Consider the following 15612-nt stretch of genomic DNA (forward strand, 5'->3'; position numbering starts at 1 on the left):
CAAAAAATAATTATTTCTTACAAAGCAGCTGATTTATTAAATATGACCAAGATCTTCTTTCTAATCTGTTTCAATAGTTTATTTAAAAAAAGGCCTTTGGACTGATATTGTTCCTGGCTTTTCTCCTAGAAAATTATTTTAGTAAATCTGAATTGAAGCAATTCACCTGTTTAAGTGTGGGACAGTCAGAGACGTGTCTAGCAATACTAGAGAAAGAAGTATGTACTATCAAATACACATCTTAAGACCCCCACTCCCAATCCCCCCAGGAAATAAAAATGAACTGTTAATATGTTAAGACTGAATTTCTTGACTCTCTAGACAAAATCAGAGTTGAGGGTTCCCAACAGCAACTTTATCTCTGCTCCATTATGTGTGGGCTTCTTTCATTAGAGATCTGAGCACTGTGACATATTAGTTGGTAAACAAAGGAATTTGTACTTGTTTATGGACTTTATCTAAAGCTTAGTCTTCTCAGCAAGCATATTTAGCTATTAGTAAGGTTAAGATTGTCACAGTTATGTTTAGTAAGTGTTACGGACAGGTCACAGGAACTAAACAAAAATTCACAGGAGCTGTGACCTGTCTGAGACTTTTCCTTAAAAAAACTGGGGGGAGAGGGCTTGGGGGAGCTTACCCTGCCTAGTGCAAAATGCAACTGCACTAAAGGTTTGAACCAGTAGCCAGAGAGCCCCTGTAGACAAGAACTAAATTGAGTCTGACCTTTTCCATTATATACATTTTACAATTATTAACCTCAGCTGCTTTGCAGCAGTCTAGATTTTACTTTTAATTATACGAGATCCAGGCAACACACCTGAAATGTGTCACCAACACTGCAAACCACAGTACATACTAGTGACATCACTTATGTCGGCAATACAGAACTAACTTGAAGAGAAAGGGGAAGCCCTAATCGGAGAAGCATTAAGATTTCACATTTTGTTTCCAATACAATTATTCCATTAAGAACCAAAAGGTTCTTGGTTTTTCCTATTACTAGAAAGCATACTGATCTTTATCTCTCATCCACTGAGAGCCTCAATGCACACCCAGCTCTCAACCAGCTTATATTTTCATGTTGTAAATTTTGAAGCTTGGATATGGAAATGTATCTAAAGTTGTCAAAATGGTATCTTTTATTGAATAATTTTTTAATATATTTGAGTCCTAGAACTCAAAATTAAGTTTAAAAGTTAAAAGGTATATTTTTATTATATACTACATAGTAAGCCATTTCCCTGTTTCATAGAATTGGAAGGGACCTCGAGAGGTCATCTAGTCCAGTCCGCTGCACTCAAGGCAGGACTAAGTATTATCTAGACCATCCCTGGCAGGTGTTTGTCCAACCTGTTCTTAAAAATCCTCAATGATGGAGATTCCACAAAATCCCTAGGCAATTTATTCCAGTGCTTAACCACTCTGACAGTAGGAAGTTTTTCCCCTAATGTCTAACCTAAACTGCTCTTGCTGCAATTTAAGCCCATTGCTTCTTGTCCTATCCTCAGAGGTTAAGAACAATTTTTCTCCTTCCTCCTTGAAACAACCTTTTACGTGCTTGAAAACGGTTATCATATCCCCCCTCAGTCCTCTTCTCCAGCCTAAACTAACCCAGTTTTTTCAATCTTCTCTCATAGGTCACGTTTTCTAGACTCTTAATCATTTTTGTTGCTCTTCTCTGGACTTTCTGCAATTTGTCCACATTTTTCCTGAAATGTGGCACCCAGAACGGAACGCACTACTCTAGTTGAGGCTTAGTCAGTGCAGAGTAGATCGGAATTTTGCCACAAGGAAGCAGCAAACTCACATACATCCTCCACGTGTTAGAATGTATCAGAGATTCCTAACGATTGCATTCTCTGAAAAATGGATTTTAGGACAGCAGAAATCTTGTTGATATTTCACCCCAGAACAAACCTATACCAGGATTTAAATGCAAACTAGTATGACCCATAATGAGAATTCAGTCACCAGAAAGGATGATCTTGTGGTTATCGCAAGTATTGAGGAAATCTACATTCTACTCGCACTCCTGCTATATTTCTTGTGTAAAGCTTGGCAAGTCACTCTCTGTGCTCAAGTTCTCATCTATAAAATGTAAGATACTTCCTTACTTTATATGGGCAGCAAGGATAAAGCCCTGCGTGGTTGGGAAGTGCTACAGTAAGTGCCACTGAAAAGCCTAAAAACTCCAAAGAAAAACATTTTGGAGAAGGATGGTTTATTATTTCAACAGCTGTGTCCTTTCAGTTAAGGTGCAAGAGCACCAAGGGGTTTTCAGCAAACTCAGGGAAGATCAGATTCGACAATCTCGATGTGTGTAAAGAAAGTGAAGTTCGTTTTTAAAGCCTTTCAGGGACTTTAACATACCACAAGAAGCATAACACACAAAAAACAAAGGGCGGGGACAAGGGGAAAGGCATAAGTCCAGATTTTTAAGAGCTCCTTCATGGGTCACTTAAATTACAGCAGCAGAACAGGATGCTGCTTGCATACATAAGTGAATCCAAAACTATTTTGGCACTACAATATCAAAAACATTTAGTGATAGGTACAATAAGCCTAATTATTTGTTCCTCTTGGATCATATGACTGATATGCCATATTAATTGTTCAATACGTCTGAGTGTAATGAAAACTCCTGCATGACTCTCAAACAGAAATTCAGAGTCCCACACGAAATACCAAGTTTTGGTCACTCCCACTACATCAGGTGTACTTCAAACAGATACAGTATTTTTTAAATTATATTCCTGTCCTGTGTACCATACTGTACTCCATTTGAATAATTGCTACTTTTTAGTGGATGATGAAAGTGATGGGTACATGGTTTGGTTAAGATTGTCATCAATTTATATACATAAATGAAACAAAGTCACCTTTACACATTGGAATTGGGTGTGTTTATTTAAAAAGTAAACCTTTGTGCACATTACAGTTAAAAAAGGAAATTCAAAAAAGAATCCAATCAATCAAGCAGTCTGCAAGCCAGCAATATTACAAGCTTGTTTACATACTAACATTTACATTAATTTAAACAAGTGGCTTGTCACCAACATGTAAAACTCGCAAGTCGGATCTTGGAAGATACAACTCCTACCACATGTATTAACATGGGTTTGTCAATCAGTTTAAAAACCACTCTTGCAATGAAACACTTAGTCCCCCCTCAGTAAGTTATACTAGCGGATAGCTAGCTGCTGTAGCTATTCCACAGTGGTTCTTCCTGTCTTTAGCCATGTAGATATATCCTTTGTCACCCCACTTCTCACCCCAGCTGGAAAACAAAACAAAAAACTATGGTTAGCCTTAACAGTAAGGCAAGAGAGTTTAACACTGAGATCTACATTTGTCCCACGGATTAGAATGGCAATTTCCACCTTTGTGAAAAAGCCCAAGTAACAAACGGTCTCCATTGGTAAGATGCATGATATGCTAAGGATACCCAGAGTGCCGACTAGAACCTTGTAATGCAACCCTTTGACTCTCTTTCCAGTAGCAATGTGGCTGAAGTGGATATGGGTGGTCAGCACTGCCCCAGGACAGAACTAGCAAGGCAACACTTCTGATTCTGTGGTGGAGCGCGTAACTGACTTCACCAACTGACCTCCCAGAAAGTAATACACCAAAAGACTGCAGACAACTATGGGGAGGGTACTCTGACGGAGGACGCAGAAGACCAGGCACCAAGATTTTGCGATCTCACTGTCTTTCACCTGTCAGATTTTTGCCTCCTGTCCTAGGACAAGAGGCCAGTCCTCAGTCCTTTTACATCTGCACGAAATATGAAACCTTCTGAGTGTGTCTCCTCCACACTTAAGGGCATCCAACTTTATGCTAGTTTTCAGTCCCAGTTTAGATCATGATCTAAACAGTCCAAAATGCATTAGAATGAATTTGCTGCTTAAAGCCAAGTTTAAGAATCCAAAAGGTATAACTTCTTTCCCCTATGTAAGAACTGAGACACTGTTTTATAAAGGGGGTTATGGAGTTTTGCCAAATTTGCAGGACTTCCCTCACCCTGCATCATAGCACCTTTCACACTGATTCACTTGAATATGTAATCAAACCATTTGTAACCTCAACTTTATAAACCATGGACTGAGGTTGAAGAGTGTTGTATAAAAAGAAAAAAACCCAGAAGTTTTGCACCTGTTCTTAACAATCCAGTACTTCTTCCCATCTTCGTCTGCTCCCTCAAAGCCATAGCCTACAACCAGAACGCCATGATCCAGGTCCTCACTGCTACACTCTGGCTCATAATAGATACCTAGAGAATACAAGTTCAAATAAGGACTCAAGATTTAAAAAAACAACAACAACAAAAACAAAACGCATTTCTAGACCACTTTCTGTCTTTAGATCTTAATGGTGTGTTTTACAATCAGCCAAACATCTCTTCTGCAAGGTATTTCAGTGTTATTCCCCATTTCACAGAAGAGGGGACCAAAGGACAGGTTACATTACTTGCCCAAGATCACAAAGGAAATCTGCATAAGAGATGGAGACTGACCCCAGAGCACCTGAATTCCAGATCAAACTTTTTTGCATCAGTAATTAAGTACAGACTGCAACATTAGATACAGTACATGAAGTCATCTCAAAAACTGAGAGCAAATCACTACCTGATTCATAAAACTGGAATGATGAATGGCCTGCATCAATAGCCACAGAGACTGGACCCACAGACGCCACTGCTTTCATGAGTGCTTTTTCACGTCCTTTTGGGATGTCCACAAAGCCAGTATCATTAGCAGCATTGTACTCTGACTTATACATACAGTCTTCATCATCCTTGACAAAAAAAAGGAAATTTGAGTTACTACATATTTCTCTAGTTTACATTAGCAGAGAGATACAGGTATTGCCAGCTACTCTGTGCTTAGTTTATCTAGCTGGGTATGTTGAAACTGTCTGCCAACCAATCCCGGTACATTTCTTTAACAAAAAACAACTAAGCAATGCAAGTCTTAAGTAGGTAAGAATAAGAGACTGAAAGAGACCCAGTTGTCTCATGCAGATCTTTTGACCAAGATTCATTCAGAGAAACACCATGAAAAACCCACTCAGCTAATTTATAAGTAGCCAGAATTAACTACAGAGTGTGGGCTGTCAAAATTGATTTGAAAATATGAGCATTAGATGTCTCTTATTTTCCTCAAGCAGTTAACATATAATACTTGTAGACTTACACATTTTGCACCTATATTTTGAACCTACTCTTCAACAAGGTATCCATTTTTGTGCCTACAATAACTGTCAGAATAAAGCATGAACTGCCAGGATAAGCATGATGAATTGTGGGCACAAAACTTTACCTTATGAAATGAATGGCCAGTATGAAAGTCAGGTCATAGAATGTCAGGGTTGGAAGGGACCTCAGGAGGTCATCTAGTCCACAACCCCCTGCTCAATGCAGGACTAATCCCCAGATTTTTGCCCCAGCTCCCTACATGTCCCCCTCAAGGATTGAACTCACAACCCTGGGTTTAGCAGGCCAATGCTCAAACCACTGAGCTATACTGAACAGCTGAAGAGTGCTCCTGCATTACTTACATGGCAAGACTCAAGTTAACATTTGGTTTGCAACATCATGATCACCAAATGCACAGTAAGGAACACAGGCCCCTGAACCTTTTTGGGGGGTAAAGTTTTCTTATTTTGTAAAGAATAAAGCAGGTGTGTGAGAAACTTCATAAGACACATTAGCGATAACTCTTTTGAAGGAACAAGTGTTTTAAGAGACACATTTGACAAATTAGGAATTGAGGAGGAGATGTGGAAAAAAAGTTTTAATCTAATTGAAAAAGGGTCATGTAGTTCATTCATTCTCTACTTTGTGTAGATGAGACCAAAAATTGGAGACATGTTTAACAAGCAAAGGAGTTTATGATTCAAGCGAAACTGTAAGCATAAAATCATCTTCCTAAATTAAAAACCCAATATGCGTTCTACATATGATCCAATATTCCAGAATCCCAAGTTGTGGTTGGCAGCAAGAAGTCTCCTTGCTCCCATTTTTCTTTTTATGTAGTGCTCACAAGCTATGCACCTAACATCTACAATTGGCTAGGCAATTTAAAGCTATTTCTGAAGTTTGCCAGACATCTCTGAATGCCTTTGACTTCTAGACTGGATTACTATAGTGCTCTCTACATGGGGATACTGTTGCAGACCACTTGGAATGCAGATATTGCCCCTTTACCAGTATTAACTGTAAGGAAATGTACTGCATCAGATCTTCTGCAAATGAAATGGACCCAGAAGAGTCAGCTCTGATATAAAAGCTACCTTGTTTGGGTCCTGGTTATGTGACAGACTACTTCTGTCATGCATATCGTTGTGGCATCTGAGATTAACTGGAGTTAACATTTCTGGTGATATAAGTGATAGCAGAGCCTCATCAGTGGAAGGCCCTTTGCTTTGCTAGTCACTTCTTAAAACTGTTCTGATGAGCCTTTGGTTTTTGCCTAAATCTTTGAGGTCACTTTTCTTATACTTCTGACTGATTTTGGGACTGGTGGGCAGGTATCTAGTTTGCTTGGGGGATAACTATGAAGGGAAGAACAGATCTGTTCTAAAAGCTGTCAATATATTTTCTTCCCCAAATTTCATCCTGTACATTTACCTTGTGTTTCTATACTTAAGACACACTGTACAGATAAAACAACAGATTAGCCTGGAGCTAGTTACATTTACCTTTGCAATGTATGGGTAGGATTCCTCTGAATCAATTCCTCCATTGTCCTGTACATACTGGAAAGCTTGATCCATGAGACCGCCATTGCATCCTTGATTTCCTTCAGGACGAGAGCAGTCTACAAGGTTTTGTTCACTTAGTGAGACAAGCTTGCCAGTTTTTCTGAAGTGCTGCCCTTCAAGAGCACCAGTTGTGCTAAATGCCCAACAAGATCCACACTGACCCTGAAGTTGAAAAGGAAAAATTGCTCATTAGCACAGGCAATGTACTAGTCCATGTTACCACAGCAGTCTAAATGTTATGAGTATACCATTATCCAAGTCACACTTCATTCATGGTCATTACGGACTTCAATCTTTGTGACAATACCAAAATCCTTCCAGTGCTCATAACATACAGACATGCACATTCTATTTGTTGCTACACACAAGAAAACATACCTGGTCTTTAACTGGAGTTACATATCCCTTTTCCCTCCAGTCTACAGATTTTGGTGCCTCCAGGAAGTTGGGTTCAAGGAACTGCGATCCTCTGTACTTCCTTTCTGATTTTTTATATTGGAACCCATTCATCAGCTGCTTAAACTCTTCATTAGTCTGAAAGAAGAAAAAATAAGTGTGCTTGTCTTCTGTTATATATCACTACAAACAAAACAAGTTTTGTGGCTTTCCTTATACATACCATGTCGCCGAATTGATTCATTCCCATTCTGTAGCTATGTTTTCCCATTGTGTGATCCAGATTATGTAGTTCAATCATTTTCAAGTTTTTCTCCCATACCATTCTCCTCCAGCCTTCTTCCCTCTAAAAGGCAGAGAACAAGTGATATGGATAATGGAATCTGGCCTCTCTCCGTGAGTGAAAGAACAAATGAAAACAGTAATATACCAATTTTTAGGCTTTTTCTTGTCCAAAGTAATCTGGAAGGTGCAGATTGCTCGCAACAGTCTGAATAACTGAAGCTATGTCTACACAAGCGAGCTTACAGCAGCACAGCTGTACCAATGCAGCTGTGCCGCTGTAAGATCACTTGTATAGCTGCTCTATGCCAACAGGAGAGCTCTCCCGTTGACATAATTATACCACCTCCAATGAGTGGCGGTAGCTATGTCAGCGGGAGAGAGTCTCCCACCGACATAGTGCTGGCCACACTGGCCCTTCTGTCAGTGTAACTTAGGTAGCTCAGAGGGCTGTTTTTTTTCCACACCCCTGAGCGATATAAGTTATACTGACAAAAGTGCTAGTACAGACAGTTTACGTGTTCTTCTTTTACTTATTATGCTGTCTTTCATACAAGGATGGCAAAGTTCTTAACATTAACACCTGTTAGGCTATGTCCACATTGAAATAAAAAACCCGTAGCAATGAGTCTCAGAGGCCGGGTCAATTGACTTGGCCTGCAGAGCTAAAAATTGCAGTGTAGACATTATCAGAGGGGTAGCCGTGTTAGTCTGGTTCTGTAGAAGCAGCAAAGAATCCTGTGGCACCTTATAGACTTGCATCCGAAGAAGTGGGTATTCACCCACGAAAGCTCATGCTGCAAAACGTCTGTTAGTCTATAAGGTGCCACAGGATTCTTTGCTGCTTCTACAGTGTAGACATTCACGCTTGGGCTGGAACCCAGATACTGAGACCCACTCTCAGTGCTTAATTTGTGCCAGGGCTTGCCAAGGCTGAGCCCCAGCACCTCTGGACTTGGTGCATCAGTTATGAATGTAAAAAAAAATTGCTTGATCCCCAGCACCTCTCTCTTTCATTACAAATTAAGCACTTTCCACTCTCCTTGCAAGATTTCAGCCCCAGCCTGAATGTCTACACTGCAATCTTTAGCACCACAAGCCTGAGTTAGCTGGCCTGGGCCAACCACAGCCCTGTCGTGGGTCTTTTATTGTAGTGTAGAAGTACCACCCTCAGATAAGTAAACACCTCCATTTTACAGACAGGGAAAACAGAGTAACTTTCCCAAGGTTAGAGAGCTAATGGCAGAGCTGGGAATAGTTGCTCAGTTCCAAATGCTAACTTTTAGGTTACATTTTAGTGTCCCTACTATTTGCTGTACTAAGCAAATGTCTATACTGTGGGGTCTGCCTCTGCAAAATACTCACCTCATGGTAGGTCTTAGTGTGCCATGACTTCCACAGGTTCCAGTGGTTATCCAAAACAGGATCTATTCTTGGAGCAGCAAATGATATTCCCAAGCACAGGGAAAATATGCCCAGATATATATTCATGTTGGAAAGTCTACCAAAAGTTAACAAGACCAGTTAAGCCATTTCTCACATGTAAGATTCTGTTTATCAGAAGTTTCTATGTAGAAAGATTGCTTAGTAACATACAGAGACAAATGGGGGGAGGAGGGGACATCACTCAAAACGACCTATTTGGAGGGTATATCACAAAGCTGAAGCCATTATCAGTTATATAAGAAGAGAGAACCACTTCTTCCTTAACCCATGGCATGTGAAAAAGAACTGACTTCTCTTCTTATAATGGGGCACTAGAGATGTATGAACTCACGGAGAGGTGCCTAGACTTGGTCCACCAATCCTAAATGCTGCAGGACATTTTCACACCATAAAAATTTTCACAGCCCTTTCAATTAGTCCTGCCCTTCCCTCTTTGTCTTTCTCCCCCAAATCCAATCAATAGGGTGTTAACTGACAAACACTGCATTTCAATAGGATGCCCATCCTTTATCTGCAAGAGAAAAGGATTCACACCACATTGTAATTTGGTTTCCCCATTATGTTTTCCACACCAGTTCTTTTAAGTACATGTAACAGTGACTGCACTCTTTATAGGGAGCTTTGTATGGTACTGCAGGATAGTGGGAAGAGAAGAACATTTTCGGTAAGTAAATAGAAAGCTTCTGCCTCTGGGAAGCCGGTCTGCACAGTTGACTCAGAGTCTTTTCCTGGAATCATTTCCGCTCTCCTCACAGAAACTAGTTACGAAATCATAAGACTGTGGAATGTGAGCTGAGGCCAGGGTGAGGGTCCCTTCCTAAGGGCCACCCCCGTGTGCCCATCTCCCCCACCCCATGCCTCTTACTCGCCTAGAGGCTCCGCAGGGGCCAGACTCTCTTGTCCTCAGGGGGGTGGGGTGGGGGGGGGGCGATTTGCAGGAGGCAGCCGCCCTAGCAGCTGGGAAGGGCGGCCCCACTGATCCATCACGTGAGACCACTCACATGAGCGCTGACCCGGGAGACCGGTCCCAAACCCAGCGCAGGGGAGGGAAGGATTCGGCTCGGGAAGGCCACTTCTGTGTAAACAGGTCCGGGGCGGCGCCGCTGGGGCCTGTCGGGGAGAGGGCAATAGGGAGCCCCAGGCCCGCAGCTGCAGAGCTGCATCGTGCTCCGGGCTCAGCCAAACAAGCTCTGCCAGAGCCCACAGCGGCTTCCAGGGACAGCGCGGGGAGCAGAAATCACAGCGCCCGGCTCCCAGGCGGCCTGCGATGCTGGAGGATGAATAAGCCAGGCAGAGCCGAACACTGCAGCTAGCCAGTGCCCAGGCACCTCCAGTGCCCGCCGTCCCACTCGGCACGAAGGGGCCCAGACACCCCTAGATCCGGCCCCCTCCCCGACACCGCCTAGGGGGCCCAGACATCCCTAGATCCCCGCCCCCTCCCAGCCTAGGGGGCCCAGACACCCCTAGATCCTCCGTCCCTCAGCAGAGGGGGGCCCAGACACCCCTAGATCCCCGGCCCCCACGACACCCCCAGCCCGGGGATCTCCCGATCAGCTCGCTCCCTAGCCCCAGGCGGGATGTGGCAGGCAAGTCCCGCTCGCTCTCCCTGGCCCATCAGTCAGGGGCAGGCAGCTCCTCTCCCCTCACAACCGGCCCAAGCGATCCCCCGCCCCGCCAGGCGCGGGCAGCGCCAGGGACCCCGCCGCAGCGCGCAAACAACCCAGAGCCTCTGCCGCCCCCGCCCGCAGGAGGCTGGGATGGTGCTTCGGACTCACCCGCAGCCCCCGGCCCAGGACCATGCACCCCGGCAGGGCTAGCGGGGCGTTAGAGCCTCCCAGCCGGCTGCAAAGCGGCCCCCTGCGGGGCTCCCGCATACCCGGGGCTGGCGGCTCTCACCTGAGCGGGACCCTGCCAAGTTCTCCCCGCCTGGGCATTAGCATCAGCAGCACTGGTCCCCGCGCCCGGGCCCCGGCTATAGTCAGCCCAGCTGCGCCCGCCCCGGCGCTCCCATTGGTTGCGACAGGGTTGGGCCGGGCTACGGCTGGGGAGGCCCCTGCAAGGTTGAGGACTCCCGGTCCCGTGGGGCGCTGTGTCACGCGTGCCCAGTGCGGCCCTCCGCTTGCAGAGCGAGGCGGCGCGACCGCGCAAGTGTTGCGGATTGAGGGCGGGGGGAGACTCTGGGCAAGGACCCAACCCAGCTTTCCTGCTGCTGACTGAGCGGCTCTGCAACGTGGATTGGGGGGAGCGGGCCGCGCACCCGGCATCCCGTGACACTGAGTGACCGCCTGGACCCTCACGAGCGCGGCTCCTGGCAGAAACTTTGTAGCCACGCGCTGGGCGGCGCACACCTGCCAGGAGTTTTGCTTCGTTTGTTTCAGGCTGTCAAACACAAGAGCTCACTGCAAGGGCCTTCGTGATCTTTATTGACCCCACAGTCGTATGACTCCACTGAAAGAGGCAAAGTTTGCTTAGGACGCAGGTATAATTTATTAGACCTGGACTCTGGAGTGGACTGTGAGGAGTACAAAGAGGAAGCCCCGTTAGCAGAAATAGAGACTAATGAAATAAAAAAATAAAGTGGCAGTTAGTACTTGCTGGAAAGACCATAACTCTACACTCATCTAAGTTACAAATTAGGGTAAGCTTTTCAAATACACACACACGTCCCCAACCTTTTTCATCTGGTGGACGTGACGACGGGCCATGGAGGACTGTGGCGGCAGACGAGCATCCACCGAAATGTCGCCGAGAAGCGGCAACATCAATAAGTGTCGCTGCAGAAATGGCGCTGACAAACAGGGTCATCCAGAGGCGCTGCTGCCGAAATGCAAAAATCGGTGGCATTTCAGCTGTGATGCTTCTGGATGATGCTGCTTGTTGGCGGCATTTCAGCAGATGCTCGTCCGCCAGCCAGTACATTGCCACACTTAGATGCCCCAGCAGGCACCATGGCACCCACGAGCACCGCGTTGGGGACCCCTGCACTACATGCAGAAGGACGACAACTCACTTCCAATGCTGAAGCAAATAGGGACCTTCCCCTATACCGTCTGCTTTATGCTTAGGGGAGTATCAAAAGAAATTAAACAGCAAGTTGTAAGGGGGGGGATTGCTTTAGATTCTCCCCCCAACTGACAGAAAAAATTGCTTAGGAATAGGATTATAGCTACTATGGGACAACCCCTCCTCAATGCTCACTTACTGAGGGACAATATTCACTCATTGGTACAGAGGCTTTCCATAACTCTGTACAATTTTTCATCCCGAATACTTGGATGTTAATATCTAAGCTGTATCGTTAAATTTATTCACCTAACTTTGGGTTATTGCTGATTATGTACTATATGTATCTGATGACTTTTAAAGCAAACATTAATTGTGGATAATCTAAACACTACATCCAGCTGTACAGACACTTTCCTTAACCTGTGTAATATATAATTTTTAACAGCTTTCATAAAATGTTTTAAATTTGTGAAAAAGTACATGAAGAATAGCACTTGTTCTTACAGTAACTAGGATAACGTTAGGTCCTCATGCTTTAGTAGATAAACTGATTGTTACAGTAATTAGAATCTGATCTGCCATGCTACAGTATTGGGTACATTGGGGTGGGGGTGGGGGGTTATTGGAAGCCATTTATGCATCACTGGGGTTCTCATTGACAGCTCCTTCTACAGCATCAGTATTGAACTCCCAGAGCATTATTCTGGTACCATGTGCCATTCACACTACATAAATAAACCAACCAGACTTCGTCCTATAAATATTGCAGGGGAATTATACAACAATGAAGTACATTCACACAATGAAAACAATGTCTAGAAGGTTCTTAAAATATAGCATTTAAAAAAATGCTTTGAAACCATAAAAACAAAAGCATACATTAAGCAAACAAGACTGACTCACTTTTAATAATGGATTATAGAGCAACAATTGGACAGTACACATAAAAATGTTATGACATTGACTTGTTTAGGTTATTAGGACCCCAAGAAACTCTGAATCATACAAGATTGAGTAGGTACCAAAATGAAGTGTCACATAGGTGTATACACATTTCCTAAAATAAGAAGAGCTCAAAAGCTTGTCTCTTTCACCAATGAAAGCTGGTCCAATACAAGATACTATCTCACCTACATTGTCTCTCTAAAATAAAATAAATAGGTTTTCTACTGTGAAACATAGAACTGTTTAGAAAAATACAAATATTTAGCAATTATTGGATGCTAGATGTCCCAATAGTTAAAACCCTTGTAATTAAGAATAAAAGAGTGTAAGTTTAGTACTCTCAATCCTGCAGACTCTTATGTATGAGTTTGGTTTATGATTTTTTATAAACTATAGAAAGTTTCCATTAATTGATCTGGGTGGCACTGACAGTCTTTTAAAATGAGAAAACAGACCCATTAATTATCCCTGATCAGATCAACCCAGCTGGTGAGTAGTCCCATTGAATGCAACAGTTCCTATTATGTTTAGCAGTTCACACTACACAAGACAAATAGGGTGGGGAGGGAAGTTCCCCTCACTAGATCTACTAACCCTAACTAGTCATAGGCTGACATTACTGTTTTAGACTTTTTGGCTGCATCAACACTGAAGTTTTTGTCCCTCTATAGTGCAGCTCCTCCCCTAATGATAGCAATAGTGGTACCCTAATAATCTATGATTCTATGATTCTTACTGTAGATGGACACATTTTTACCATATTGTGCTCTAATCCTGCATGTGGTGGTAAAAATTCCAGCCTAATAGAGTTGCCATTAGTACTAACACTGATGGAAAAGCTGCTCCACCTGCACTACAGAAACTGGGGGAAATTCTGGATTTCCAAAAGTACTTGTGTACATGCAACCTTGGGGTGGGAGGATCTCCTTTAGCACTAAAAGAGCAGTAAGAAAAGGTGCAATTTTTTTCCATATAAACATCAGTACAGGCAAAGCCATTGATCTTGAGAATGGATTTTTTTTTAAATGAAAGCCTAGGATTGATATTATGTTGCACAATGCAGCAAAAATTGCAGAGATCATATGTGATCCTCCCTTTTCCCTGATGAGGCAGTACTTAAGGGAGGATTTTAACTATTTGTTTCATTAACACATTCACAATCCTCTTTATACCAATTATCCCAGCCGCAGTCTCTAGAGCAGTTGGGCCTTGAGCCAACAGAAAGCACATTGAGATGTTGGAAGTAGCATCTACACCAGCATTTTTTGGGAGGGAAATCTCCTGTCATTGCTCTACCACAAGACTTCCCCAAAATATTTGTGCAAACAATGCTAAATATTTCTATTAGATGACAAGTGTGAACTAGTCTACTCAGAAACTTGCACTGAATTCACAAAAGGAGTGTATTAAAACCAATTTTAAAAGAACAGGAGTACTTGTGGCACCTTAGAGACTAACACATTCTCTAAGGTGCCACAAGTACTCCTGTTCTTTTTGCGGATACAGACTAACACGGCTGCTACTCTAAAACCAATTTACTTATTTCAGTGCAAGTTTGTAGGTGAACACTTATTTCACAATAGAAAGTGGCTAAATTCAGAACCTTAGGTCTGGATTACAAACAAAGCTGCACTGTTTAAAGGTGTGTTTTTAAACCAAGTTAGTTTGGCAGGTGCAAACCTCTGTTGGACACTTCTGTTTTTTAAACTTGGCTTATATCATTTTTACTTATGACGTACAAACTCTTCTAAATCAATCTTAGCAAATTTTATTCTGATACAAGAGTGTCTACACACAAACATGAATAAAATGACTAATTGGTTTCATTATTTCAATGCAAGTTTATTTGTAGTCTAGACCTCATTAGATGCTACTGAAAAAGCTGAGAAGTGGTTTTTCCAATCACTGGAAACTACTATTCATCCAATTTTTGTTTGAACTAAGAAAAGCATACACTCCTTTTTAAAGGGCACCTTACACATTAAGTTTAAAATGTCAAACAAATTTGTTTAAGTTTTTTGTGTAGGAAAAAAGTGGTAATGTTTTATTTTGATTTTAAGCGGGTAAAGTAATTTTTTGGCGCACAACACAAAAGCGTTTGAAAGGATTTTGCTTAATTTTCCTTTAGAGAGAAAGCTAGCATGGAAAATTTCAGCCCCAAAAGATGAATGTTTGAGAAAGTTACAAGCATATGAGAAGGGAGGGGTTAACAGAATGGAAACATTTGCACCTCAACTTGAAATTTTAAAAAGCCAATTTCAGAAGCTTCACCAAGCATTCTCAAAACTACGATCCCCGCACAAGGAAATAAGGAAACAGATCAACAGAGCCAGACATGTACCCAGAAGCCTCCTGCTGTAAGACAAGCCCAAGAAAGAAACCAACAGAACTTCACTGTCCATCACCTACTGTCCTCAGCTTAAGCCTCTCCAACGCATCAGTGATCTGCAACCCATCCTGGACAATGATCCCTCGCTTTCACAGGCCTTGGGAGGCAGGCCAGTCCTTGCCCAGACAACTCACCAACCTTAAGCATATTCTCACCAGCAACCACACCGCACCATAGTAACTCTAACTCAGGAACCAATCCATGCAACAAACCTCAATGCCAACTCTGCCCACATATCTACACCAGCAACACCATCACAGGGCCTAACCAGATCAGCTACAACATCACCGGTTCATTCACCTGCATGTCCACCAATGTTATATATGCCATCATATGCCAGCAATGCCCCTCTGCTATGTACATCGACCAAACTGGACAGTCCCTAC

The 15612-nt window shown here is 43.0% G+C and overlaps 1 protein-coding gene across 1 annotated transcript; it reads right to left on the reverse strand.

Annotated features, from left to right (window-relative positions):
* Nucleotides 1–2880: 2880 nt before the first annotated feature.
* On the reverse strand, nt 2881–10939 carry CTSL (cathepsin L). The gene is made up of 8 exons (XM_045021777.1): nt 10783–10939; nt 8806–8941; nt 7382–7504; nt 7141–7296; nt 6700–6924; nt 4626–4794; nt 4153–4270; nt 2881–3277 (listed from the first exon to the last, which is right to left on the reverse strand). Exons 1-8 carry the CDS (start codon nt 10824–10826, stop codon nt 3178–3180), a joined length of 1071 nt encoding a protein of 356 aa, XP_044877712.1. The 5' UTR covers nt 10827–10939; the 3' UTR covers nt 2881–3177.
* Between the last annotated feature and the right edge of the window lie 4673 nt (nt 10940–15612).

Source organism: Mauremys mutica, chromosome 6 (assembly GCF_020497125.1).
Source record: "Mauremys mutica isolate MM-2020 ecotype Southern chromosome 6, ASM2049712v1, whole genome shotgun sequence".
Taxonomy (NCBI): Eukaryota; Metazoa; Chordata; order Testudines; family Geoemydidae; genus Mauremys; species Mauremys mutica.

Coding starts and splice junctions, on each gene's coding strand:
- CTSL (XM_045021777.1), bottom strand. CDS start 10,826: ATGCTAATGCCCAGGCGGGGAGAACTTGGCAGGGTCCCGCTCAG. Junction 7,297..7,381: donor TGAATCAATTCGGCGACATG/GTATGTATAAGG, acceptor TTCTTCTTTCAG/ACTAATGAAGAGTTTAAGCA. Junction 4,795..6,699: donor CCTACCCATACATTGCAAAG/GTAAATGTAACT, acceptor TTTTTTGTCAAG/GATGATGAAGACTGTATGTA.